Source organism: Podarcis erhardii (assembly GCF_964252035.2).
Source record: "Podarcis erhardii genome assembly, chromosome: Z".
NCBI classification, from domain to species: domain Eukaryota; kingdom Metazoa; phylum Chordata; class Lepidosauria; order Squamata; family Lacertidae; genus Podarcis; species Podarcis erhardii.
The window spans coordinates 48,477,753-48,505,625 of NC_138504.1; the positions used below are offsets into that span (position 1 = coordinate 48,477,753).

The 27,873-nt window shown below is 45.9% G+C and overlaps 1 protein-coding gene across 3 annotated transcripts in view; it reads right to left on the reverse strand.

Moving 5' to 3' along the window:
• ABCA2 (ATP binding cassette subfamily A member 2) overlaps positions 1-27,873 on the reverse strand; it is a 106,295-nt gene that overhangs the window by 51,020 nt on the left and 27,402 nt on the right. For all 3 annotated transcript variants that reach the window (XM_081847397.1, XM_081847399.1, XM_081847398.1), the window contains 14 exons: positions 26,274-26,367; positions 20,774-20,885; positions 19,358-19,524; positions 17,770-17,897; positions 15,774-15,872; positions 14,878-15,063; positions 12,645-12,863; positions 10,375-10,703; positions 7,226-7,385; positions 6,426-6,554; positions 4,763-4,930; positions 3,273-3,369; positions 1,469-1,642; positions 331-433 (listed from right to left, as the gene is read on the reverse strand). In XM_081847397.1, the coding sequence (XP_081703523.1) occupies positions 331-433; positions 1,469-1,642; positions 3,273-3,369; positions 4,763-4,930; positions 6,426-6,554; positions 7,226-7,385; positions 10,375-10,703; positions 12,645-12,863; positions 14,878-15,063; positions 15,774-15,872; positions 17,770-17,897; positions 19,358-19,524; positions 20,774-20,885; positions 26,274-26,367 (2,165 nt within the window). The remainder of the gene's footprint in view (positions 1-330; positions 434-1,468; positions 1,643-3,272; positions 3,370-4,762; positions 4,931-6,425; positions 6,555-7,225; positions 7,386-10,374; positions 10,704-12,644; positions 12,864-14,877; positions 15,064-15,773; positions 15,873-17,769; positions 17,898-19,357; positions 19,525-20,773; positions 20,886-26,273; positions 26,368-27,873) is intronic.

Genomic DNA, 27,873 nt, shown 5'->3' on the forward strand with positions numbered 1-27,873 from the left:
ATGAGACATTTATGACATTGTTTCCAACATTATTGGTCAACCACTGGACCCAAACTTTGCTTTGGCCCTTCTGCCAATAGAGGGCGATCTGGACCATTCCCCTTGTACATACAGAACCAACTATTCAGAGATCACACACCGACACACACACCCTGCCCTGGAAAGACCAAAAGGCCATCTCTGATGGGATGGCAAGGGGGAAGTTTGAGATTTGGCTCTTTCTATCACAACACAGGAGAGTTGTTAAGAGGCCAGAATAAACACAAAACAAAACAAAGCGGACTTCTCTGTCTCTTTTGCTCACACACAAACACACTTCTAAGGACTTACTCATCGCGGGTGTAACACGGGTATGGAAACATCTGCACGTAATTTCCGGGTTCGACCACATCGTGGCCCACAAAGGTGTTGATGATGGCTCGCTCCATCATATCTAGCGAGGGAGAGAGAAAGACCCCAAATATCTGTCACCCACTTTGCTCACGGCACCTCTCGGCTGTCACCTCATACCAGCCAGGCTTAAGACATAGAAGAGGTCCTGGCACCCAGGGGATTCAGGCAGGGAGACCAGAGGGTTTTGCTCTGCTCTCGACCACCATTGTGGCCACTTGGCCAGGGGGCAGGAGCTGCTGGTCTGCTGGCTCTTCAGCCACACCACTGCAGATGGCTAGTGGGCAATATTGCAAGGAGGGGCTCAGGTGGGACCAGGTGGTGACAAGGGGCCAATGCAGCTTCACCTGACCCTCTGCATTTGCCTCTTGAGGCTGTGGTCCAACCATCACATAAACTTGACCACATCCAAAAATGTTGTGTTTTCTGTTTTGCCATTTCCACCGTGGTTACTTCTGCTGCTGACAAAGGCAGTCTGCACTGCAGCTGGCCCAGAGAAGTGCAGAGTACAAAGCAAAGGATCAGTGAGCCATTCCCTCCTGTTGATTTATAGTCAGCAGCGGAGGTCCTGTTGGTGGCCCTGCCACTGAGCGTTTTCAGGTTGCCAATGATCCATGGCAGGGCCTTCTTGGTGGTGGCTCCCTGTTTCTGAAATGCCCTCCCAAGTGAGTCTGTCACACTCATTATTCAGGAAAAACCTAAAAAATCTGTGTTGAGTCAGACATTTGATCTCCAAAAGGTTTGCTCCTGGAAACCCTGAAATTATTAGCCATGAAGAGGGGACGAATAACTATGTACATCATCTTGAACTCCCTACGAGAAAATTGTGGGCTATAAATGCAATAATAAATAAATAAGTTCTTAAGCGATATTTTATTAGTGATGGGTTTGCTGCCCTGAGACCCCCTTTGGGAGGAAGGGCGAGATATAAATTGCCACCATCACCTTGCAGCCGCATGCACAGGGCATATGATCTAATGAGAAGCAGCTTTGCTTGAGGACAGAGGAGAGAACAGGGCATGTCTGTGGCCCAAGGATGGATGGGAACGGGAAATAGGGAGGCTGGGAATGTGCTCACCCTGGATCCAGACAAAGCCGTAAAGGAAGTAGAAACGGCCCCCGGTGTTTGGGCCAGGCCGCCAATACGCACGGCGGATCTCATTGGTCTTTTCCGTAAAGCTGGAATTTTGCCGGATCTTGTACATGACATGAGGAGGGAGGGTGCCGTCCTTGTTTGTTTGGAAGATCACACCTTTATTGGGGGGGGGGGGAAGGACAGAAAAGAATGCATAATAAGAGCCACAAAAACCAGCAGTGATACATCTGACCAGACTAATATAATAATAATAAATTTTATTTATACCCCGCCTTCCCTAGCCAGAGCTGGGCTCAGGGTGGCTAACACCAATAAAATCACAGTAAAAACATAATAGGGAGAAAAAGGGAGGGGGGACCAATTTAAAATACAGGTTAAAATGCAATTTAAAATGCAGCCTCATTTCAAAGTAGCCGATAAATCAAGACCATAAGGGGAGTGAAACATAAGGGTCAGACCAAGTCCAAACCAAAGGCCAGGCGGAACAGCTCTGTCTTGCAGGCCCTGCGGAAAGATGTCAAGTCCCACAGGGCCCTAGTCTCTTGTGACAGAGCATTCTACTACGTCGGGGCCAGTGCTGAAAAGGCCCTGGTTGAAACCAATCTAACCTCCTTGATGCTTGGGACCTCCAAAGTATTGTTATTTGTAGAACTTAAGGTCCTCTGCAGGGCATACCAGGAGAGGCTGTCCTGTAGGTACGTGGGTCCTAGGCCGCATGGTACATGAGATGGGCCAGGCTGCTGCATCAGACCAAAGGCCCATCTCAGACAGCAACCTGTATCTCACAGTGGCCAGCCAGATCCCCGTAGGGCATGAGTACAACAGCCCTCTCTCCCACTGTGGTTTTCCAGCAATTGGACCAGGGTGCAAATTGCTTAGAATGTCAGGTTTCTAGTCCTAACAGCTTGAAATTCTTTGTGAATGTTGCTTGATAACAAGGGCTTGTGATCTCTGCAGGAGCCGAGGAAAAACACAGAATGTGGTGTTGGACACAGAACTTACTGTTTTTGTAAGAAAAATCAAGATTATAGCCCTTAACCCCATAATTTTTAGTCCCAAATGATAAGATGGAAAATCTGCAGGCAACAAATGCCTGTTGGGGTGGGGAAAAAATATTTGCAGTAGTTTTGGGGGTGAGGCAGTCATCCATGTTTCACTCAGGATAGCAAAGACGGTTTAAAATATGCAAAAATATTTTTTAAATTTTTTTTTGCACAACTATACAAAATAAGAGTACTGTGTGCAAGAGTATACCCATACAGTTCTGGGAGCTGCCTCCAGAGTAGTAGGTCAGGCAAAAAGCAGTAGTGGTCTGAGTACCAGTCTGGGCCCTGTCTGGAACAGATGCAGAGGTGATGGAAGCTTACTGGCCCAGGTCAAGACCAGCTAGCTCCTAAGAAGGAAGAAACCTCCGCCAGAGAAGAAGAAGACTGGCAAAATCAATTATTGATATGCAGGACAAATTAGCTAATTTGAAACCCAAGAAGAAGGGGTAAAGGTTACTGTATATTCTTCAAGCTTTGTGTATAGACTTCTACATTGGTATAACTTTTAAAACTCATTTGTAAAAAGATGAATAAGGTTTAAAAATTGGATTGTTAGGAATATAAAGTTTTATGGACGTGCATGAACAAGGATTAAATAATGGAACCAAGAGGGGGAGTGGAGGGAAGTCAACCAGAAAATTATGGTTCAAAAATTGGTTTCTGGTGTTATTTTCTTTTTTCTTTTTGTTATTTTTGGGAAATTAATAAAATGTTATTTTTTTTTTTAAAAGGAAGCTTACTGGCAAAAACAGTGACGTTGTCTTGGTAGGCTTGATTGAGAGTGTAGTTGACAATGCTCTCCTCATCTGGAAAGCCCTTAAAAATGTCCACGCTGACCTGGTGGTGGGGAAAAAGAGAGAGATTTCATCAGGGAAAGCAGCTTAGAACTGCAGACATCATATCATCTTAAGCCCTGTTTCTGTCATGGGTTTATTTATTTTAAAGCATTTATAAACAATATACAGTGGTACCTCAGGTTACATACACTTCAGGTTACATACGCTTCAGGTTACAGATTCCGCTAACCCAGAAATAGTACCTCGGATTAAGAACTTTGCTTCAGGATGAGAACAGAAATTGGGGGGCGGCAGTGGGAGGCCCCATTAGCTAAAGTGGTGTTTCAGGTTAAGAAGTTTCAGGTTAAGAACGGACCTCCGGAACGAATTAAGTACTTAACCCAAGGTACCACTGTATAAAGCATTTTTGAAAATCTCCTAGTGGCTTCTATAATGTAGAACCTCTGTTTTCCTAACAAGTGACAATCTCAGGTGTGTGGCTGCCTTGGAGAGTAGCTAGAGCAAGAGAAACTGGGGACCAGGCTACGTGGATCCAGCTTGAGGTACGTGGGATAGCTCAGTTGGTACAGCAAGACTCTCAGGGCTGTGGGTTTGATCCCCACGTTGAGCAAAAGATTCCTGCATTGCAGGGGGGTTGGACTAGATGACCCTTGTGGTACCTTCCGATGCTACATTTCTATGGTTGACTGCCTCAGCCCCACTCTGCTGCTCTTCCAACTTTCCAGTATCTCTTCAGTTCCAGCCTGTTTGAATGCTGGCAGGAACAATGGATTTTGCAATGTTGGTAAGGAATGAAATGCATGCTCCCTCACTTTGATAAAGGAAAAAACCAAACCACTCTTCTTTTTTAAATGGAGAAATAAATGCTCTATTTCTGGTATTTAATAGTATTAAAAAACAATTTAAGAAATATATCTGCTGAGTTTTACAGTTGCAAAAAAGAAAAAAGTACATTTGATTTACATGTTTAAAAGAGAAAAATGACAAATGTTCCATCCGCCAACCCTTTTGCCCAATCTGAAGGCATATTACAATTCTAAATAACGATAGTACAGTTTGTATGAGCGCTGAGGTGGAGAGAGCCTGGAATTTGCTGGTGTGAAGATGTTAGCACAATAATTTATTGTGGAATGTGGCAGGTACTGTGTCTGTAGATTCTTTGTCTGTGTACTGGATAAACAGCCACCCGTTGTTGTTTTTTAATTGTGCAATTTTGAGAAGTAAGTCTGTTAAAGTTTAAAAATGAAAAGCAAGGGAGATTTTAGTCCTAAAAATTATCTCTTGAAAGCCCCTGGTTTCTAACACTTTTAGGTACTGCTCCAGTAAAGCAGAACTTCAAGGTCCAGAGCGGAATCTGGAAGAAGTGGGTTCCATGAGCCCCCTGAGTTCCTGCCATTTCTCTCTCTTCCCAAGAGGGCAGCAGGGGCACTCACCTTGGACATGAACTGAATCCAGCCACAGGCTGCATTGTCAATGGTGTCCAGCTGCTGCAGGAGCACACTGGCATTGGGCAAAGAGAAGTTACTGTCCAAAAAGTTGTGAAGCAGGTCACCATCTGACACGTTCAGGATTTCGGGGTGCTTGCGAAGATCTGCAGCGATCTGTGGGTAATGGACAAACATGGGAAGGAGAGGGGTGATGAGGAGCTTCCACCTCTAGGCCAGCCTTTGCCACTCTGGTCCTGTAGGGCTATAGTTCCCACCAGCCCCAAGCCAGCACTGCCAATGGGGTGATGGGAATTGTTGTCCAAGTATGATGTAGATACAGAGCAGCATGCTTCTTAGACTTTGGTGCTTGCACATACACACATGTGCCATTGTGGGATGACAATTTATCCTTTAGTCCTGGTGCCACTGCAGAAGAGGCCCTGCTCTTAGCAGAGGACAACCTGGTCTCTAGAAATGATAGCCCAGTGAGCAGAGCTTCACTGGTTGACCAGGGGGTTATGAGAAGCTCTGCCATGGGCTCCACTTGCATTTTTGGCGCTCCCATTCACCCATGCTACACTCAGAAGCACAGCATGAAGCCCAGCCCCTGTAGAGGCTCTAACAGTAGCATCCTTTGGGGAGAGACTCCCCGCAGGTACTTGGAGTCCATCATCTGGTGTCTCAGAAGAGATTCTATTGGAGAAGGACTGTAGCTCAACAGAGCAAAGCAGAAGCTTGGCAAGCAGAAGGTCGCAGGTTCAATTCCTGGCTTCTCCAGTGACAAGGACTGAGCAGCAAGTTGGTGACAAAGGTCTTTCGTTTCCTGAGACCTTGAAGGGCCACTGCCAGACAAGTGTTAAAGCAGGGCTAAAAGAGCAAATAGTTTGCCCTGGTTGAAAGCAGCTTCCAATGCTCCTGGCAACATAGAAGAGATTGGAATCTGCAGAAGTCAAATTAGTAGCTCAGGGTACATTCCTTTTTTTAAAAAATAATTTTTATTAGTTTTCACAACAATAAACAAGAAAAAAGAAAACAAACACAACACAGAAAAAACAAATAAACATAAAACATGACTTCCCCATACCTCCTTTTCACTGCATCCTTATTCCAAAAGATTTTTTAGCAACCCTTTAATCAATTTTTCTATTGGCTCTCTTTGCTCAGGGTACATTCCAACATTAGTTCCACCCACTGAGTTTTACGTGTATAATTAAGATCCATCTCTTTCAATGGGTCTACTCTGATTGGAACTTGGTTGGTGACAACTTTTCCTTTTAACTGCCTTAAATACAACTGAGCGCCAGAAGGTTTCCCAGATATCCCAGGACTGGATGTAGAAAGTGGGAGCAGGCTGAACAGAAACACACACACACACACACACACACACACACACACAGAGAGAGAGAGAGGGGGGGGGACAAACCAGCCCCACCACAGACCTGCCTGTGGCTGCAGCGATAAAACCTATGCAGACCCTGGAGGAAGCACCTTGTTCTACAAGCTGCACCAGAATCCTGGGACCGCAGCAGAGCTTGCACCACTGTCCCCCCTGAACTGCTCTGTCCTCTCATCTGGGTCTAGCCCTTTTTAAACCCTTTTGCTCCAGCTGTGGAATGGGTACACTTCTTGCCTGTTCCACTGTCCCACCCCATACCCTCTAACAGCGTACCTGCTGCAGCCTGCTAATCCGTTGCTGCAACCTGCCCTCTTCCAGGAAACTGCGGATCTCCGCTGACATGTTCATCCACACTTGGGCATAGTGAGTCACGTTCCCGACGAAGGCAAAGGTCTCGTTGGCCTGCAGAACAACCAGAGTAAGCAAAGAGTAAACAAAGAGTTTGGATTTGGATTTGATATCCTGCCTTTCGCTCCCTTTAAGAAGTCTCAAAGTGGCCAACATTCTCCTTTCCCTTCCTCCCCCACAACAAACACTCTGTGAGGTGAGTGGGGCTGAGAGACTTCACAGAAGTGTGACTGGCCCAAGGTCACCCAGCAGCTGCAGGTGGAGGAGCGGAGACACGAACCCGGTTCCCCAGGTTACGAGACTACCGCTCTTAACCACTACACCACACTGGCTCTCAGGAAAGGAAAAGGAGGTGCCCCACAGCCAGGTGTTTAAAGACAACATCCCCCATGAGTTCCACGTGAAAAAGTACTTTCAACAAAAGTCCCAATAAGACTTTTGTTAAGCCATGTTGGGAGGTAGGAGATCCAGGAAACTCCAGATATTTTGCCATGTAAGAACAGCCTGCTAGATCAGGAAAACAATCCAGAGTTCTCAGCACCCTGGCCAAATTCCAAATTCCCCAGGATTTTATGGGGGAAAGCCACAAGGCAGTTAAACTGGGATGCAAGCGATGCAGGCTTACAACGCAGATGAGCCCCAGGCTTCCTAACAAGGAAAGGGCAGGGGAAGAAATGAGGGACGTTCAGTAGCACACCCAATGCCAGCTTCCCTCAAAGCCTCACCTTCAGAATGACCTTGTCCACTTCTGTGCCCACGGGAGCGTAGAGGATCTTGGGGTTGCTGGTCATGAGGTGAACGAGAAGGCCCAGATTCCGCTGCTCTTTGCTGGTGAATCCCAGAGAGCTCATGTTGCCCTGTTTGAGGGCCTCTGGCTCAATGGTCCTGCACAGGGAAGAGGAAAAAGACATCGAAATTTACTCTTCCTGACAAATGTGCTGCCAAGGAGGAAAACGGAGGCAAACCATGGGAACTTTGCTGCTGTTGTCGCATTTTTATCATGCATTCACACTTTATTCCCCCAGAACTGCAAATTAAGCTGTACATGCAGGTCCTATTTTCCACACAAAATGCATTCCTCATTGAGCGTTTGCCTATTAAGTCAACAATTTCTACTGATTCCTATCAGTGATTTCTAATCTGTGATCTCTCCCCCTCCCATCATGGCTTATTCCAAAAATGGTTACATCAACCAGCAAAAGAAAAATGAAGGAAAAACAGATTTGCCCAATCTCTCTCCCCACTCCTTCTCTCTATGGTTGCTGAAAACGGCTGCCACTGAGCAGCAAAGAACAAACAAGTAAGGAAGTGGGCAAACGCTGCCTGTTCAGATATCTGAATCAGCCATACAGGTAGCAAGGTTTGGGCATAATTCTTTGTGTTTGGATAAGTAAATTAGTGGATAATGAGCGGATGGGTGGTGAGACTTGTGTGTACTTTATTGCCTTGTTTCTGATGGTTGCTTTGTACTGTACCCTAGATTTGCAAACAAGTGCTTGCAGGGTCCAACTACTGCCAGCTTATAAACCTTGCTTGTGGCACTTGTCCTGACTGCCAGTTTGTTACAGACAAAGTTCAAGGCCCCAAACCAGGCACAAGCAAACTCGACCCTCCAGATATTTTAGGACTACAACTCCCATCATCCCTAGCTAACAGGACCAGTGGTCAGGGATGATGGGAGTTGTAGTCCCAAAACATCTGGAGGGCCGAGTCTGCCTATGCCAGCCCTAAACAACTCAGGTTGCTTGAGAGAGAGCCTTCTGCCTTTATGCACCCAGTTAATCGCTGTGGTCTGTGGGAGAGTCTCTCCTGCAAGCTCCAAAGACCTCAGGAGCCAACTCTGCAGTAACTCGGAGCAGGGCTTTAAGTGTGGCTGCCCCTGTCCTGTGGAATGATGTTTCTGTTTGAGATTCTGCAGTCTATGGTTGCCATATTTTAAAGAGTCAAAACCTGGACCCCTACCACCACCATGCTGCATCTCCCTCGCTTGCCTCCTCCCTGCCAGTGACCCCGTCCTCATCCCCCTGCTCACCCCCCTCTTACTTTTGCTGTCTTCGGCTGCGGAGGCCTTGCACCCAGTGGAAACGGCCCAAGGCCTAGTACATCCAGCGGAAGCATTGTGAGGCCTTGCACAGCCCTGGCAACTGTGTGAGGCCTAGTTTGGCACAGTGGTTGCCGGAGACAATGTGAGGACTAGAGCGGCTCCTGGCAGGCTGCTCCAAGACCCTGCTGTAGCGCTTCCACTTCTGGGGTACAGCGCCCTCCCAAACATGCGCTGTGCCACACCAAACTTAATTAATTAATTTTTAAAGAATTAACCCCCTCCCCAAACCCAGACATTTCATCTAAAATGAAAAAATCCCCCCGGATGGCATGCTGGGCCTAAAAATGAGGACGTGTCCAGGAAAACCCGTAAAGATGGCAACCCTACTGCAGCCACCCACTAACTGTATTTTATGGATGCAGACATTTTCGTTCCAACAGGCTGGATGAATGGGTCTTTATCAAGAACGTCTGTTGTTGCTGTTGCTGCTGCTGCATTTTCACATATGTGCAATAACAAATAAGCACAAACCATGTAACCAAACAGAAGCGACTGATTGTGCATTCTGTTGAAAATATCACAATAGGCAACCTGGTATCTCCATAGACATGTGAGTTCTTAATCCAGTGGATCTCTCCATAGGTTCCTGTGAGTTTGAGGTGGCTTTCTTCTTTGGTCTTCATGCAGCGAAAATGAAATGGTTGCCATACTGAATAACAGTGTTTAATTATCTTACGTGTACAACGCCTTGAGACAGTGGTTTTGAAGGTAGATAATACATTAATTGTTAATAATAATAATAATAATAATAATAATAATAATAATACGTGTGTGCAGCAATTTCAGCGGCATATCACAGCCCATAGGGTTCCAACAATTTAAGGGCTGTAACCAACGTTAGTCCTACTCAGAGCAGAACCACTGAAATTAACAGACGTGGCTTTTAATGCTTTAAAATATCTAACTCTTTTTTAAACTGACAATGTCATTGTTTTATTCTGTTTCATGAACCACTTTGAGGTTGCTCCTTTTATAATCAAGTGGCATTTAAATTTTATGAAATGCATTTACTTACGCAATCACAACTTTAGACAGATCATCACTCACTCGTTCAACAGAAAGGGGGCAGGAAAACTTTGCTTACTGGCTTCTGGAGACTCTTGCAGGATCCCAGATGGCCCCATGATATCTCGCAGAAGCCTCCAAAGGCCTTGCATAACTGTCCCAGAGCCTGGGTAAAGTAAGGCAGAGGGGCTTCAGTACCTGCTTCTGCGAAGGGCTGTTCTTAAGCCCTCCACCTTGCTTACGAGGTTCTTTGGACAAGAAAAAAGATTCCACCTAAACATTAGGAAGAACTTCCTGACAGTAAGAGCTGTTCGACAGTGGAATTTGCTGCCAAGGAGTGTGGTGGAGTCTCCTTCTTTGGAGGTCTTTAAGCAGAGGCTTGACAACCATATGTCAGGAGTGATGGTGTTTCCTGCTTGGCAGGGGGTTGGACTCGATGGCCCTTATGGTCTCTTCCAACTCTATGATTCTATGATCCTATGATCCAAAGGCTCTGGGAGGCTTTTGTGAGATCTCATGGGGCTGTCTTGAGGTCTTGCGAGACTGGGGCCGTTCAGTAGAGAAGGGCTTTTCCAGGGGTTGTTCGGACTTTCCTTTACGAGCAACCCCTGGGGATATAACGTAACCCTTGCACAACTTGCAATTGCCCTTTAAATAAAACAAACGAAACAGCTGTGCTGACAGGTGGGGCTGAAGAACCGGCAAGAACAGATCCTCGAGAAGCCTGTGAAAAGTCCTGCCAGTCTCCGGGCCACTTGGCCTTACCGGTTGTTGCCGCAGAGGATGGGCTGCAGGCCGGCCCAGAGCTGGACGAAGGCCGAGCACTGCCCTTGGGGGTTCTCTGTGGGTGCCTCACTCTCCCCCTTGCCCTCCTCAGCGCTGGAATTGGTGCTGGAGGTGAAGTTCCCGGTGGAGCTGGTGCTGTTGGAGGTGGTGGTGGGTGCTTTGGAGGTGCAGGCCCCCTTGGGGAGGAGCTTGGCAAGCGCCGAGAGGATGTCCACGTCCTTCAAGACGTTCTCCATCTCCATCAGGTCCTCCAGCACAGTGTGGAGACGGTTTCTGGCCGCCGTGCTGTTCACCTCGTCAAGTTTCAGCTGCGTGAGAAGGGCAAGGGAGGAGTCAGCATCGCCACGGGATTTTGGCCTTTTCACAGAGCAGATTCCTGCCCCGCTCCATCCCACAAGAGCTCAGCAGGGCTTCATGGGGCCCTATTGAGCAGCAGACATTACCCACAGACCACCACCACTTGACAGACAGCCCATAACCAGGACTGTTTTAAGCCTCTGCCAGTGCCCTAGCAATAGACTGCCTCCAAACGTGGGTTGTTCCACATAGCCATTGATGGGCATATCCTTCACAAATCTGTCAATGGATCGCTTTACCCCATGTGTGCCCACTAGACTGCTTTGATTTATGTTAACTGGCATATTGTCACAGGTGCCACATAATACTTGTTCTGCATTTGTAAGATTTTAGTAAGATTTGTAAATTTTAGTTTATCGCTGATTTTAATTATACAGTCATACCTCTTGTTACGTTTGCTTCATGATACATTTTTTCAGGTTGTGTCCTGTGGCGACCTGGAAGTACTGGAAAGGGTTACGTCGCTCGTGCAGACACGCAAAATGACGTCACGCGCATGCGCAGAAGCGGCAAATCACAACCTGCACATGCACAGATGTGCAGATGCGGGTTGCGTTCCTTTCAGGTTGTGAACGGGGCTTCGGAACGGATCCCGTTCGCAACCAGAGGTACCACTGTATTTTGAATGTTTTAAACAGTTCTTTTTAACAGTTTTCACTGATAATTTTATCATTCAATTCTTTTTGTAAACTGCTTTGAGGTTTTTTGTTTGTTTGTTTTTTTACAATCAAGCCATATATACATTTTATGATATAAAAGGATTACACAAATTAATTGAGGAGAGTTCTAGCCAATGGCTGTTAACTGTGAGAGCTAATGGGACTTCCACATATGGTAACATTATACCTTCAAGCACCAGGTGCTGGGAACAAGGTCTGTGGATGGGAAATTGCTGCCTCCATGCCCTGCTCATGAGTTGCTCAGGGATATCCTGCTGGATAGTGTAAAACAGGGGTGGGTGATCTGTGGCCCTCCAGGTTAGCCAAATTAGACTGCAACCCCAGCAGTCCTTGCCCATGCTGGTCACGGTGGATAGGAGTTAAGCATCATCTGAGAGGGATATAGTGACCCTTCTATAAAGAAAGGTTGCAGTATTTGGGACTTTATAGTTTAGGGGAAAGAGGCGATCATGATTGAAATTCATAAAATTATGCATGGCATAGAAGAAGTGGATAGAAAAAGGGGTTTCTTCCTCTCTCATAACACTAGAAGTCATGGACATTCAATGAAGCCGAATAGTGGAAAATTCACGCAGTGCATAAACTATGGAACTCCCTCCCACAGGAGGCAGCAATAACTACCTACTTGGGTGGCTTTAAAAGAGAATGAGGCAAATTCTTGGAGGAGGGCTGTCAGTGACTACTAGCCACAATGGCCATGATCTGCCTCCATACTCAGAGGCAGCAATGCTTTTCAATACCAGTTGCTGGAAGCCACAGGAAGTGAGCGTGTTGTTGCACTGGGGTCCTGCTTACAGGCTTCCCATTGGGGCATCTGTTTGGCCTGTGTGAAAAGAGGGTGTCAGACAAGACAGGCCACTGGCCCGATCACCAGCACGCTGCTATCCATGCAGCACATATTTATTTTTAAATGGAGCATTAATGCGCATGTATGAAACCTGAAGAGCCTTGGACCACAGTGCCAGTGGCTGCCAGGAACAAGAATCAAGCTAACAGATCTTAACTATTTCCCAGTGGTTTGCAGTTCGGCTTGAAGGCAACCTCCTGGACGAAACACATTGGAAATCAAGCATCTGCGCTGACAAGCAGAAAAGTTGCATGAGATGCCAAATACTGAGCACCTCATCCACGTGGGCACAGACCAATGTTGTTACAGCTGCCAGAAACCTGGGATGGTGTATGTATAAGCATCCCTCTCCATCCTGCACCCACCTGGCTGATGATCTTGTGAGCATCCAGCTGCTCCTTCAACTCGGCAGCCAGCTGTCCAAAATACTCCTTGCGCAGGCTGGTGCTCTTATTGCAGACGGTGGCTTGGTATGCTCGCAGCAGGGGGAGTCGGCTCTCTGGAACAATCAGGATGCGCCTCAGCTCATCCTGGTTCTGCTGGCAGGTGAGGCTCTCCAGCACAGCAGCCGTGAAAAGGATGCTCTGGGAAAGGGAAGAGATGAAGGACATCTTTACCTGCAATGCTGGTAACCATTTCTGGTCTGCCCCACTTGGACATAATGCCACCTTGAGCCCTCAACACAACCTGGGCCTTAACTCCTCAGCTGAAGACAATAGTAAGATTCAGGGCTGGCCCACGTTGCTAACTTGCCAGTATACAGAAGCCAACCAGACTGGCGGCTGAATGGCAGTGCTGAAGTCAGGACAGTGCCCTCCGTCACACCCAAAGGCAGAGAGAACGCTAGCTTAGGAGATAAGGAACAGGAGATGCATGGCACACACAAATCTAATTCTCCCAACACCTTGCAGCTGATCCCTGCCCACTCCCATGTCTATTGCCTGATACACCTATCCCACTCTATCCAATGGGAGGGTCCGCCCTGACAGAATGGCAGTCATGTCGCAGAATGTCAGTGAGGTTCTTTCTAAGTTTGGGGAAGGGTGAGCCAGGGAAGGCTTACAGAACAGCTGCTATGAGTCCCAGCTTGGGAGAAAGGAGGGATATTAATAAATTATTTGTTGTTGTTGTTGCTGCTGCTGCTATTTCTTGATAGCCTGGCTTTTTCTCAGAACTGGGACTCAAGGCAGGTTAAGAAAAATTAAAAGAAATGCAGATGAAACACGCAGAACTAATGACATATAAAAGATTATGGTTTAAAAAATAATTAGCTATGTAATGAAAACAATGTGAATGAATGATTAAGTAAATACATCCAGATCCTGCTTTATAAATGTTTGCTAAGTTAAAATTCACTTCTCCGAACATGATGAATTAGTACCCAAACCTCACAATACAGTACACACCATAGATTCAGATATTCAAAGAGAGAGCATTTCTTACTTCCTTGTTTGCTTTTGGCTGGCTGGCTGAGGAATGGAGGGAGGAGGGGGAACTTTCAGACAAATCAGAGAGCATTTTTTCCCTGGGTTTTCCTGGGTGTGTTCTTTCGGGGCTAAAATTGTGTGGCTGGCAATGCATTAGAAATTTCACCATCAGAATAAAAGGAAATTGTCAACTCTTTAAGCGAACGTTCATCTAACAAACCATTTCCAAGAAACACATTGTGTTGGGTAAAAAAGACCTGTGTGTATGGAAGCAGTGGGTGACTACATTGCAAGGAGCCCACAGATGGGGTGGTATTCTACGAAGTTTTACTCAGAATGGACCCACTGCAATTAATGAGCATGACTATGTTTAGGTCCATTAATTTCAATAAGTAAAACTTCGCTGCATACCATCCAATTAACTCCCCCCCCCCCCAAAATACAGTAATAGCAAAAATAGAGCAACAAATATTTTATTTTTTTATTGCAATTATTTGGCTGTCTAGCAGCACCTGCCAAATCTGGTGTAGCTTTGGACTACAATTCCAATCAGTCCTGGCCTGTGTGTGAAGGTGGGGCAGGTGGGAGTTGTACTCCGAAGTATCTGTAGGACAACGGGTTGAAAAAGGTTGCTTTAAACAAAGGTGTTTCTACGGTGATGACATTTTTGCAGATGAATCTCTTTTGTCCTTTCTGTGTATTCAACTAAAACACCACTGATTTTCAAGTTCCCTAAATGCAGGAAGCTTGAAAACAAAAACTGTTCTCACTCTGTTTTGGAGGAAGATAAATCACAACCAGTCGCAAGTTATCGGGGGTCATATCTTTATTTCTTTCGCTGTCATTTTCACTTGTTTCTCACATAAAGCTGTCTTGAGCACCTCCACATTGGGGAGCCCAAGGACAAGGTATAAATAAGCACCTCAACAAACAAACAAAGAAGGAAGGCCTTGCAACAGGTTACATGAAAATGAAAAAGCAGTTTACAAGAGTGGCTGAAACCACACTGAATTATGTGGAATACGCACCAATAAGAAACCACCAATTTGGATCTACCACTCAATTTCAGCCCATGGTAGGTCGTTGGGTTATCCTACCCGGGAGATACCAGTAGTCCCCACCCCTGACTACTTCCCACCAACCAACACAAAGTCCTGCCTCAGTCTCTCACCTCCATGTCCTTTACAAAGGTTTGGGGGCTGTAGGTACTGGAAGACTCTGTAGTAGGGCTAGCAAGGCCCAAGGCGTGAGAAAGGAGGTGCAGGAAGGCCTGCTTGTGGGAGCCCTTCTGAGGATGGCGTAAGGCCTGGCGGACCAGCCCATCTTCCACGGTCCTCCAGCTGCCGAGAAGACTTTCCTGGTAAAGAGAAAAGAGGCGAGGGAGATGATCAGGAAGAATAAAGCCTCAAAAGCTCCCTGCCTTGCTTGTTCCTTTTCACTTGGCTGGGGAGGGAGGGTCCCAGACAGATGGACAGACGGATGGACTCCAGTTGCAAAAGCTGAGGCTGCTGGGTTATTCCAGGGACTGAATGAGGTCATTCAAGCCTCCCTATCTGGCCCCCAGGACCACACTTTTCACCGGCCTTGTTCCACAACATCCTTGAGAGCTTTTGCCTTGCTGGAATGGGCCCTTCAACTGTGAACATGTAGCTTGTTCGCTTGGATAGAGATGGACCTGACTTTTGCATGGCTGAAATGCAGGCTACTGAATATGGTTAAGAGCCACATCTGTTTCTGCTCGTATTTTTGCCTCTGGCCCTGCCCATTCTTGCCTCTGGCCGCACCCAGCACTCTCATGCAACCACTGGAAGCTTGTCTGTGATGGAATGCGGGCCTTAGGCTGAAAATAGTTCCCCATCACTGAGTTAAAGGCACAGGTAGTCTGCAATGAGTGGATCTTGGCTATGCGCTTCAGACACCCAGAGGGGCCCCAAAGGGCCCAGATAGCCCAACCTTCTATGTAAGAACCCCGGTAGCTGGCAGGCAGAATGTGACTCATCCAAAATCAACTGGTAACCCACTGTGGTCTGTTCCTGTCTACTCCAGACCACAGGGCAACCATCTCACCTCCAGGTGAAGAAGCTTCTCAGCTGTGCTGAATTGGTCCCATGGCTCATGGAAACCCTCTGCGGAGACCGGAGAGGTGCCAAAAAACAGTCGGTAAACCTGGAGTGGAGAAATAGTTAGCTGATCATTCTGGCACCTTACATTCTTGGCAGAGCTGGTATTCCAACAGGGGTAGTCTCCCCTCCTCTCTCCTTCTTTTGAATAGGTAATACACCTCAATTTCTACATTCCATTCATGAGTCTCATTCCACCAGATTTCAGTTACAGATAGGTAGCCGTGTTGGTCTGCCATAGCCAAGACAAAATAAAAAAATTCCTTCCAGTAGCACCTTAAAGACCAACTAAGTTAGTTCTAGGTATGAGCTTTCGTGTGCATGCACACTTCTTCAGATACTTCTGAAGAAGTGTGCATGCACACGAAAGCTCATACCTAGAACTAACTTAGTTGGTCTTTAAGGTGCTACTGGAAGGATTTTTTTTTATTTTGTCTTCACCAGATTTCAGCAATGCCTATTAGGTCATATTTGTCATCCAGTACTAAGAGCTTGAATTCTTCTTGTTTGTTTCTCAAATGCTGTGCATTAGTATAGAGACAACTGAAACAATGAATCATTGCTCCATACACTCCATACATGTCTCTTTCTTCTTTAGGGGGTGACAGGAATTGTTCTGTACACTGCGCCTTCCACTGCTACATCAGGGTGTTCTGGGGTTTGCAACTGTTGTTCTTGTTCCTCTGGCAGAGAATCTGTGTCCAAGATGAGAACACAGAATCAATTTTGCAGCTCCAGAGACATGACTCTAGAGACAGAGCATAGCCTCGCCTACCTCACAGGGTTGTTGTGAGGGTAGAATAGAAAGGCGGCGACCACAGACACCACCTTGAGCTCCTTGGAGGAAAGGTGGGATATAAATGTAGTAATAATTAGAAAGTAAGGCATAGCCAAAATTCACAGGCAAGGATTGGATAAGGTTAGCCAAACTATCCCAATGCTACCCTTTCACTGGAAGACAGTTGTGGCAACTGCACTTTTCTTGTTTTTGTCACCTGCTGGTCATGCTAGAGTGAAGGCAGGAAGCGCCACTCTCACTCAGACGGTGTTCAGAACCAACACTCTATCATCACAGGCCCTTCCTCTGAGGCAGCCTCCCTCATCCTCCTTTCCTTAAAATGTGGCTGGACTTCCAACATCCCTGACCACTGACTGGAGTTGCAGCTGGTTGGGGAAGGCTGCTGGGGGAGGGGGGAAATCCTGGGGGAAGAGAGAAAACAATGTCTGCCATTCCTAGCAGGGCCGTAATGTAGGCAGCAGCAGCAGCAGCAAAGTAAGCTAAGGGGGTGGCCATAAATATACCAAATTTAAAGCCAAAAATTATCTAAAGCTCAGTCTGGCAGTCTAAGATCTTCTTATTCAGACAGGTGTTTGAAAATTAAGGTGCAGACCATGCTGACCACTGGGCTGCTGTCAGGCCAAATTCTATTTCAATTCTGCTTCCAAATGTGTTTTAATGTTTGCTTTGTTTCGTTTTTAAACAGAATTCCTTTTTTAATGTATTAAGTTTTTACATCACTGTGTACAATGTACGTAAAAGTAGAACAAATCAAACCAACGGAACAATAGCAAAACAACCAAAACAAACAAGGGTGGGATAACAAAATTTCAAATCAAGGGATCAGAAAAAAAGAGTACAATAAAAGAAGAAATATACCCACCTAAATGTTTTAATGTATGTGTTTAATGCATTTTAACTATCACTTTTAACCATTTTGTTTTTATTACCTTTTTAAAATGTTCTCCAGCTGCCTTGAATCCCAACTTGGGAGAAATGTGGGACATGAACACACTGGATAATTACAACAGCCAATAATTTAAGGTGCAGCTCTAACTGCCTGACCAACCCTAACATGCAGCCAAACACTGTGCCAAGCTCTGGTTTCAGGAACTCCCCCCCAGGTACCTCCTCCCCACCCCACTGCCAAATGATAATCACATACCTCTTTGAGGTTAATTTTGGACCCTGCCAACAGCTCAGCAGTCTCGTTGGATAGAGAAAGGTTCTGCATGAGGAACCGCTGGAACTCCAGCTTGTCCTTGGCAGTCGAGTCCAGCGTGAAGCCGGGGGCTGCAGGGTCAGGGGAGGAAAAGAAAAAATGATGAAGTTGAAGGCAGGGATTGTCACCGGTGGGTTGTCACTCAGCTGTTGGGCACCAGCTTTGTATGCAGGGCATTGTGGGTTCCACCCCAAGCACCTCCCTCTAATCCGCTACTTGACCCTTTTAATGGGAGATGGTGGGGACTGAACCTGCAGATTTTTCAGGTTGTTATTTTATTATATATTATTAAATTATTATATTTGTATTCTGCCCTTCATCCTTAGATCTCAGGGCAGTTCACCACAAAAAATTACAATATAAAAAGCACAAAATACACAATAAAAATAAGAACAAACACAAACCAATAATCCCCGTTTCTACAACACATTTAAAAGGCCATAGAATGTTAATCAGCCCAAAAAAATCTACATCAGACATTCAAAAACCAACAAGCCTGCTAACCCAGCTATCCCAGCCTGGTTAACCCCCTAAAAACTCTGATACCCCGTAATTAAATACTATATACAGTGGTACCACGGGATGCGAATGGGATCAGTTCCAGAGCCCCGTTCGCATCCCGAATGGAATGTAAGATGCATCTGCGCGTGTGCGGGTCCCGTTTTGTCATTTCAACGCATGCGTGTGATGTCATTTTGACCGTTTGTGCAAGTGGCGAAACCCGTAAGTAATGCGCTTCATTACTTCTGGGTTGCCGCGGAGCGCAACCCGAAAATACTTATCCTGAAACATATTTATCCCGAGGTATGACTGTACTCCCATAAAGACTACCTTACACTGCGTTTAAAACCAAAATCGCATTTGGATAGAAACTGTTTCTCAGGCGGCTAGTCCTAGTCTTTATAACCCTGGACCTTCTTCCAGAAGGCAGAAGCTGAAATAGATCATTTCCAGGGTGTGTACTATTATGCACTATCTCTGCAGCTTTCTAATGACACCTGGAAGCGTAGATTTGATCCAAGGTGGGAAGAGTGCACCCAATTATTCTCTCCGCAGTCTTTACAACCCTGGACAGCATTGTTTTATCCCTGACTGTGCAGCTCCCAAACCACCCACAGAGACCATAAGTTAATACACTCTCAACAGTACAATGGTAAAATGCCATCAACAGGTCCTTTGAGTGATTATTTTTCCAGAGGATTCTCAGAAATATAACCTCTGCTGTGCTCTCTTCACCAGGTCTTTACTATTTTCTCCCCAGGTATTGTGGTCCTGAGCTCTTTAAGGCTTTACAGGTCAAAACCAGCACTTTGAGTCGGGCCTGGAAAGTAACTGGAAGCCAGTGCAATCGGACCAGGATTGGTGCAATTAGCTGAAAGCATCATGCCCCGGTGAGCAACCTGGGTGCCAAATTCTGCACTAGCGGAAGTTTCCGAAATCTAATAACATGTTACAGTAATCTAGGTTCAGTCATGTGCTTTGCCACTGAGCTACAGATATTCCCCCTGCAAGGTCCAGCCTCGGACCTCACCTGCCCGGTTGCTGAAATGAGTCTCCATGGTGTTGGGTTCACTGCTGCTGAGAGACTCCAGGTGGCGTCGTAAGGACTCCAGCTCCTCCTCCAGGCCAGCATGATCTGGATCAAACAGGTTACTCTTCTCCACCACTTCGTTGAGCCGCTCCAGCAACTGAGTTACTCTAAGAGAAAGGGCCAACCAACCAAGAGTTATCACAGCTGCAGAAGGCACTGAGCAGGGAAGGAGGAAGTGTCAACACCACACCTCCAACAGGTGCACCTGGAGCAAATCAGCTGGGCTGCAACTCTTTGCGACACTGCAGTTTTCTCTAACAGAGGAATTCAGCTGGCTTGGAACTAAGAATGATAAAATTTTGTTCTGGGTGTTCAGGCCTGAACTGAGACAATGGGTTGCGTGTGACTAAATTTCATTCACAGTAGACATGTTGTAAATAATGAGCCTGTTAGTGATGCCAATTAACTTCAGTGGGTCTACTCTGAGCAGGGCTACCACTGGATAAAAAACACCAGTGGCTTCCTGCTCCATTGCAGGCAGAGGCAGAGGCGTAGAAAGGGGGTGCGGTGGGTGTGGTGCGCCCCGGGTGCCATCGCTGAGGGGGGTGACAAAATCCCCCCTGGGTGGGGATCGCCGCAGATCGCCTCGCTGATCGCCCCCACGGGCGGCCCCTGGGTGCCCGGCATGTGTGCCGCTCCAGGTGCCCTAGCTGCTAGCTACGCCGCTGATTACAGGTGCTGATCAGCTTAGCAATAATAATGTTACTTCCAAGAACTGCTGTTATGAATCATCACTGTGTTTAATTTGCATGCATTTAACCTTTCATCAAATTAGCACAGACTGTGTTGTTTACATTTTATCACCATTGCCTTTTATCATCATTTAATCCGGCCTTTTATGATTTTTCCACCTTCTGCACCCATATGTGTCAACTTAGGAAAACAGGCCATGCATCTGGTAGCACAAAGTCCATGCCCATGAAACCTTCTGCTGCTACCTACCAGACACTTGGCTGCTTATGTCAATACTCCTCTAAAACGCGTGTGTGTGTATGCACACAGACTTTGCATTATGCACATGGAATTTTAAGTGCCCCGCCTAAAAGACCATCATTGCAGCATAACCTTATTGGCTATGTGCCCACTCAAATGTATAAATCAGTGGAACGGACACTGTTACAGGTGACACACAATACTGTCCTGCAGTTGTAAGAAATTGAATATTTTAATGTGGCAGCACCCAAACTTTGGAACTCCCTGCCTATTGGCATCAGAGAAGGCGCACCTGCTGTATATATGAAGCCTTTCTCTCTTATTTGAGCAGGCCACTGTATAATTCAGTCTTTGCCAACATGGTGCCCCCTTCAAATGGAAGACGACTCCCGCGTAGGCTAGGAAACAAAGAGGTGGACTCACGTGGAGTTGGAATATTGCAAGAAGCCAAATTCATCTCGCTGTCCATCAGGACACAGGGATTGCATCACTGGCAGGATCCCAGCGGAGGTGAGAGGGGCTGCTGTGTAGTATGCTAGAGAAGGGGAGAAGAAAGAGGAGGGGAGGCGGGAATTTATAGGGCAGGGAGACCCACAAGTAGTTCATAGAGAAGCGCACGTGCTGGATCAGTACCAGCTAGTTAAGTTTCTCCAGTTAAGTTAAACAGTATTCAGAGAGTGCAGCTCAGAGGGTTGAAGGGTCAGAAGTCATCCTCTCCACTTTGCTCATGATATAAAGTCAACAGATAGAAGCCGATACTGAATGGCTATTTGCACCCACACCCACATACAAAACCCACGTGGTGTGACGGTGCAAACTCATTACAAAGTGGGGCATAGAATCAAGACAAAATTCTCCCTTGCATTTCAGAATTCAGTGCTTATTCAGATGCTAAGTCCATTGCTCTCCAAATTTCAAAGGTTAACATTTCTCCAAAACCTCTTTATTTCTGAGTCATAATGGAAGAGTATTTGCAGCCCCCAAATGTTTGAAATGGATGTCAAAACTGATTATTTTAAAAACTTGCTGGATTATAGGCATCCACAGGGCAATTCAACTAATAGCACACAATCCTCAAACTGCCAAATGATGCCAGCAAGGATGACGCAAAGGAAGAAAAGGAGGATTAAGGGATGCCATTGTGCCAATGTGCACAGATCCACTCACCAGACACCACTGACGGCATCATGTTTGGTAGCTCCAGTCTGCATTTACTTCTGACTGAGTGTGTTTAGGAGCTCAACACTAAGTTTACTTGCTACTCTCTAGGTTTAAAGTCAAAGAAGATCCCTGAAGCCTAATGAATTTAAATCCTGTTTGCTTTTGTGGAGAGTGAGGCAACCAATGACCTTCCATCCCTTTCAAAGGAGCATTACTTTCTGGCTGGCCAGTTAAAAACATCCTAGGGTGAAGGTATGTTAGAAGGAAAGAGAAAGAAGGTTGGTGAGTAGCAAGAGACGAATAAGCACACCACAAACCACCCTATGCCTTCCGTATAGCCTTTGGCCCATCACTTGTAGATCTGTATATGTATTTAATTCCCCAAACTGCAGCTAGTCAGGAGAGAAAACAGGAGGGATGGGGAATGCAAAGCAAGGAAGGAAAGCTAAGCCACAAATGGAACTAAAAGGCTGGTGGATCTAGAGCATGGTGAGCAAACCACATTGTGAACAATGGGATACCATTGTTGATGGTATCCCATCAACTCAGACTTTTAAGGCTCTTTGCTATCAAACTGTTGCAAACAGATGACTGAATCTGGCTTTGCTGCAGATTAAAATCTGCAGAGACCTTAGGAGCACAATTTACAGCACTATGATTTCAATAGCATCCCAACAAGTTAAGAAGTAAGTGGAAGGGTAAGAAAAATGAGGGTTAAATTGAGTTATATATTAGTTGCAGAAGTCCAAAGGGTTAGATGAGTTCATGCCAATCTGGTGCCATCCAGATGTTTTGAAGCACAACTTCCATCAGCCTCAGGCAGCACAGCTAGATGATGCTGGAAGCATGGGTGTGCTTGGAGAGGCTGATAGGAGTTCTAGTCCAAAACATCTGGAGAACACCAGGTTGGTGAAAGCTGGGTTGAGTCAATATGGCCACATTTCCCCAGAATAATTTGGGCAAAGCAAAAGGAGGGGCAGGAGAGAAAAAGAAAAGGGAAACTCAACTTACAGACTAGAGGAGACACAAAGCATATTTCAAAGATGGGGAGAAAGAAAAAATGAGGGTGGGGAGGAGAGAAAAAAATGTATGAGATAAAGTAAAACATCCTAAAACATAAACATCACAATAATGGCTTTATGGAGATACAACTGAAAGGTGACAATGGCTGCTTAGAAACAGAGATTGCAGAGCTGGAAGGTACCCCACGGTCATCTATTCCAACCCCCTGCAATGCTAGCAATAGCTAAATAATCCCTGATAGACAGCCTCCAACCTCTGCTTACAAACCTCCAAGGAAGGAGGGTCCACCACCTTCCGAGAGAGTCCATCCCACTCTCTAACAAGCTTTCTTAACTCTAAGAAAGTTATTCTTAAAGTTTAGTCGGAATCTCCTTTCTTGTAACTTGAATCGATTTGTTCAGGTCCTACTCTCTGGGGCAGCAGAAAACAAAGTTGCTCCATCTTCCATGTGATGTGACAGCCTTTCAGATATCTGAAGATGGCTATCGTATCTCTTCTCAGTCTCCTCTTTTCCAGGCTAAACGTACCCACCTCCCTCAACTGTTCCTCCTAAGGCTTGGTTTCCAAACCCTTGGTCATCTTGGTCGCCCTCCTCTGCACACATTCCAGCTTGTTAATATCCTTCTTAAACTGTGGTGCCCACAATGAGACACAGTACCAGGGATATTTTTCAGCCGGAACTCGCTGGAACTCAGTTCCAGTACCTCTCAGGTGGGCGGCATTGCCATTATAAGAGAACAAGAGAGGTGTTCACTGTGAGTTCCAGCTCCTCTTTTTCTAGAAAAGTAGAATGGCACAGTACTACAAGTGTCGTCTGACCAAGGCAGAAGAGAGTGATACTATTACTACACTTGATTGGGACACAAGATTTCTGTTGATGCAGCTTAGAATAGTATTCCTTTTTTTTTTTTTTTTTTTTTTGCTGTTGCATGACAATGTTGACTCATGTTAAGCTCATGGTCTACTAAGACCCTTGGATCCTTTTCACATGTCCTGCTGTCAAGTCAGGAATTCCCCATCCTAATGTGCAATTGTACATTTGTCCCTATTTAAATTCATTTTGTCCAATCTGTTATGGTCATACTGAACCCTGGTTCTACCTTATGAGATATTAGCTAGCCCTCCTGCTTGACCTCAGAATATCTGCATGTGTAGCTTTCTGGCAAAGCAGCTCTCCAAGCAACTGAAGCATGGAAGGTAGTGCCAAAAAGATTTGTTGCAAAGCCGTTACTTAAACTCAAAGGGGCTCCTTACTCCATGTAAGGACAACCGTTACAGCTGTGGTTGCCACCATGCTGATCTTGAGACATGAAGAAATTTCTACTGATGCGCGACTCTTTCTGGGAAGTCAGACCTCTGAGCTCTTCTGGTCCAGCATCTGATCAGTTTCAGCTGGCAAAAGCTCCAAGCTCCTCCTGGTCACCTGCTATACGATATTCTTTTTAAGTGGAGGGCCTGCACAGCTGGGCCTCTACTGCCAAGTTATGACCTTCCACGATTTGGTTTGGCTTCTTGGCATGTTATGGTCTCTGAAAGCAACAGACATCCTGTGGGTCTGGCAACTGCTCCAGTGGTCTGCAAACATACCAGGCGGCAAGAACCAAACATTCCTATGGATTTGTTCAATCCTCATTTAAAGTAATCCAAGCTGGTGGCCATCACAGCCTCCTGAGGGAGTGAGTTCCATAGTTTAACTATGCACTGTACCAATAAGTCCTTAAAAAAAAAAAGTGTTCTGAATCTTCCAACATTCAGCTTCACTGGATGTTAACAATGAAGTTGTGAGAGAGGAAGAAAAACTTTTATCCATCCACTCTCTCCTTGCCTTGCATAGTTTTATAATTTCCTGCACCACACTGTGACAGTAGGGGAAGCCTTGGGCCTGATCAAGCTGCAGGGTTCTTCTCATGCCTTCTCTGTGCTCTCAGTTTCCAGTCCACTTCAAGTAGAGTGGGTGTTTCTGTTCCCTCTGTGGAATGATGAGACGTTGAACCAGCTCGACAAGCCGCTCTTGGAGAAGGCTGATCATTATGCCTCTGTGTGAGTTGCTCCCCACTCTTCTCTATTCAGGATCTAGGCCCAGGGCCGTTAACTTGTGCAGATGAATCGAGAGAGGTGCCTCATCAGTTTTAGCATTCTAGAAGAGAGATTGAGAACGCCTCTCCAACCAAAATTCAGGAACCTGCAAGCTCCTCTGTCTTCAGGCTGCTACTGACACCTCCTCTCCCCTCCTTGGGCAAACTTGGGCTTTTGCAGGCAAACACTGAACAGGTGTGAAACCTTTCACAGAGGTAGCACTGTGAAAAAGTGTTTACCCCTGGAGTTTCTTTTTAAATACATTTATTGACTTTTATGGTTGCAAGAAAACCCACGCCGCTTTGTGTTACATATTGAAAAAGAAAAATGACCAAACAGCCCACCCTTTTGTCCAATATGAAGGCATATTTCAGATCTAAATAATAATAATAATAAACTTCACAGGGAGGGAACCTGAACACTGTTGATGTCAATATAAAGGAAGACATGACCACAACCATCTATTAGGCAATGCAGCAGGTGTAGTTTGTCCTGCAGAGTCTTTGTTTGCGTGCTGGATAAGTGGCCACAAGTCAGCCGCAAAAGCTTTTCTGCCCTACAGCCACATGAAGTTTTTGAGTCAGTTTCACATAAAGTGCTCTCTCCCAAATTACATAGTAGCATTTTATTTGTACATTTAAAGCCTTTGGTGCCCCCCCACTAATTTCCAACCATCTGTATTCTTGCTGCCGTGAATATGTAACCCACTAAACATTTCCCACCATAAACCTTTGGCTGTTTCTACTGAATATACCTAAAGAAAGAATATATAACAAGAGCCCTTCTGGATCAAGTTTCTGTCCCATCTAGTCCAGCACTCTGTTCTCGCAGTGGCCAGGCAGATTCCCATTATGGGAAACCCACAAGCAGGACCCGAGCACAAAGGTTTGGGCTTCCAGCAACTGCTAACAATGCTATTTCATGCAGTGGTTGTTTTTACAGCCCAGTATTTTCTGTTACTTCCTACAAATATCTCGCTCTCATAACCAGGCAACTTTGGCACAGCGCCACTGCATATGCACAAAGGAGCCACGAAGTGCACATCTCCCTCCAGCAAGCAGGTGAGAAAGGTTTATCCTGCTGATTTATCCATCGCTACATTCAAGACAAACTGCACCTGTGGATTAAGGGATTAGCTGGATCTGAGAAAATGGAAAGGCATCAAATTTCACTCCAAATTCATTGAGGGTGATGAGCTCCACATGGGGGTGGTTAACCTTACAAGGTTGGCATGTGGGGGTCTCTTTCCAGGTCCACAGAGCATGGGTAGGGAAACTAAGGACCAGGTGCGGCCCAATCGCCTTCTCAATCCGGCCCGTGGATGGTCCGGGAATCAGCATGTTTTTACATGAGTAGAATATGTGTTTTTATTTAAAATGCATCTCTGGGTTATTTCTGGGGCCTGCCTGGTGTTTTTACATGAGTAGAACGTGTGCTTTTATTTAAAATGCACCTCTGGGTTATTTGTGGGCCTGCCTAGTGTTTTTACATGAGTAGAATGTGTGCTTTTATTTAAAATGCATCTCTGGGTTATTTGTGGGGCACAGGAATTCATTCATTTTCCCCCTTCAAAATATAGTCCAGCCCCCACAAGGTCTGAGGGACAGTGGACCGGACCCCTGCTGAAAAAGTCTGCTGACCCCAGCACCAGAGGGCTGCTTACCTTCTTTCACAGGGATGGTGGGTTTCTTCTGTCGTAGCCCCAGCAGAATGAAGAAGAGGACCAAAGGGATGAAGATCTCGAAAGCCAGCACCCACTGAGGAAAGGAGGAGGAGGAGAAATAAGTCAGAGAGACCCAGAAGCAGGAGCAGCAGCACCCGAAACTTTGCCAGGGCCTTCCCCCCAACCACCACCAGCGCAAGTCTGTACAAAAGAGATACACAGCCAAAGAGAGTCAGGTTTCTCTCTCCCCCCCCCCCAGCTCATATATAGTATTATAACTTTCATTCAGTGAAACTGCCTGGAAGAAGACAAAGGAAAGCATTATTCATTCATTATTTTTAATTACTATTAATAATTAATTTATTAATTGTAGAGGGGATTTACACATAAGATGCAGTAACCGAAAACAGTTAAAAACCCCCAGAAATAGCAGATACCTATATCTCAAGTCCCATGGACTGCAAGAAGATCAAAACTATCCATTCTGAAGGAAATCAGCCCTGAGTGCTCACTGGAAGGACAGATCCTGAAGCTGAGGCTCCAATACTTTGGCCACCTCATGAGAAGAGAAGACTCCCTGGAAAAGACCCTGATGTTGGGAAAGATGGAGGGCACAAGGAGAAGGGGACGACGGAGGACGAGATGGTGGGACAGTGTTCTCGAAGCTACAAACATGAGTCTGACCAAACTGCGGGAGGCAGTGGAAGACAGGAGTGCCTGGAGTGCTCTGGTCCAGGGGGTCACGAAGAGGCGGACACGACTAAACGACTAAACAACAACAATATCTCAAGTAAACAATTGCATTCTAGGATAAGCAACAAAACCCTCTATAGACAAAGCAAAAGGAGGGATGGGAATGCCTAACTTAATGTTATATTATGCTGCTTTTCAAATCAAATATACTTGATCCCATCCCTCAGGAGAAGAACAGAGGACTATTGGGCCCAACTCAAAATGGTCCCTTCCACACCTTCAATAAGAGGCCACCCACTCTCACATTTGTCCTTGAATGAGGTAAGGAAAGCAGACAATCTGTTTACAAGATCAATGGTGATGGCATGGGAAACATGGAGCAAAACACTGGTCCCTGACCCTTCACCACTGTTCTTGTTCCTGAATCATCCAGCTTTCAGACACACAGACAAATATCAACAGTTCTAGGACTGGTAAGACATAGGCATTCACACCATCTATGACCTGCTTCCCAAAGGGAAAGCAATTTCAAAGAGGAACTACAAGGTAAATTAAAAGGCACTCATACTACCCGGGTTCAGGTAGCTCAGGCTCATTCTCTTGCACAGCGTTTGAAGAGCAGGGGACGTGGTCTAGGGCACTTGCTTTCTTTGAATCCTTATGAAGCAGGTCACTTTCCTAATATAGAGCAATCTAATTGATCACGAAGCAGCGGGTGCTCATGGCCTTTGAATTGTATGGGAAACAGAATTAGGCCACCCAATTGAAGATCACAAATGGGAGGGGATCTGGACCACTCCCCTCCTCCAGTGGAGTTGTTAAGTACGGTAATATCGTTGAACACTGAATGTGTATGTCAAAGTCAAGGGATAGAACAAGCTTAGAATAGCTTTGGAAGTGGATATAG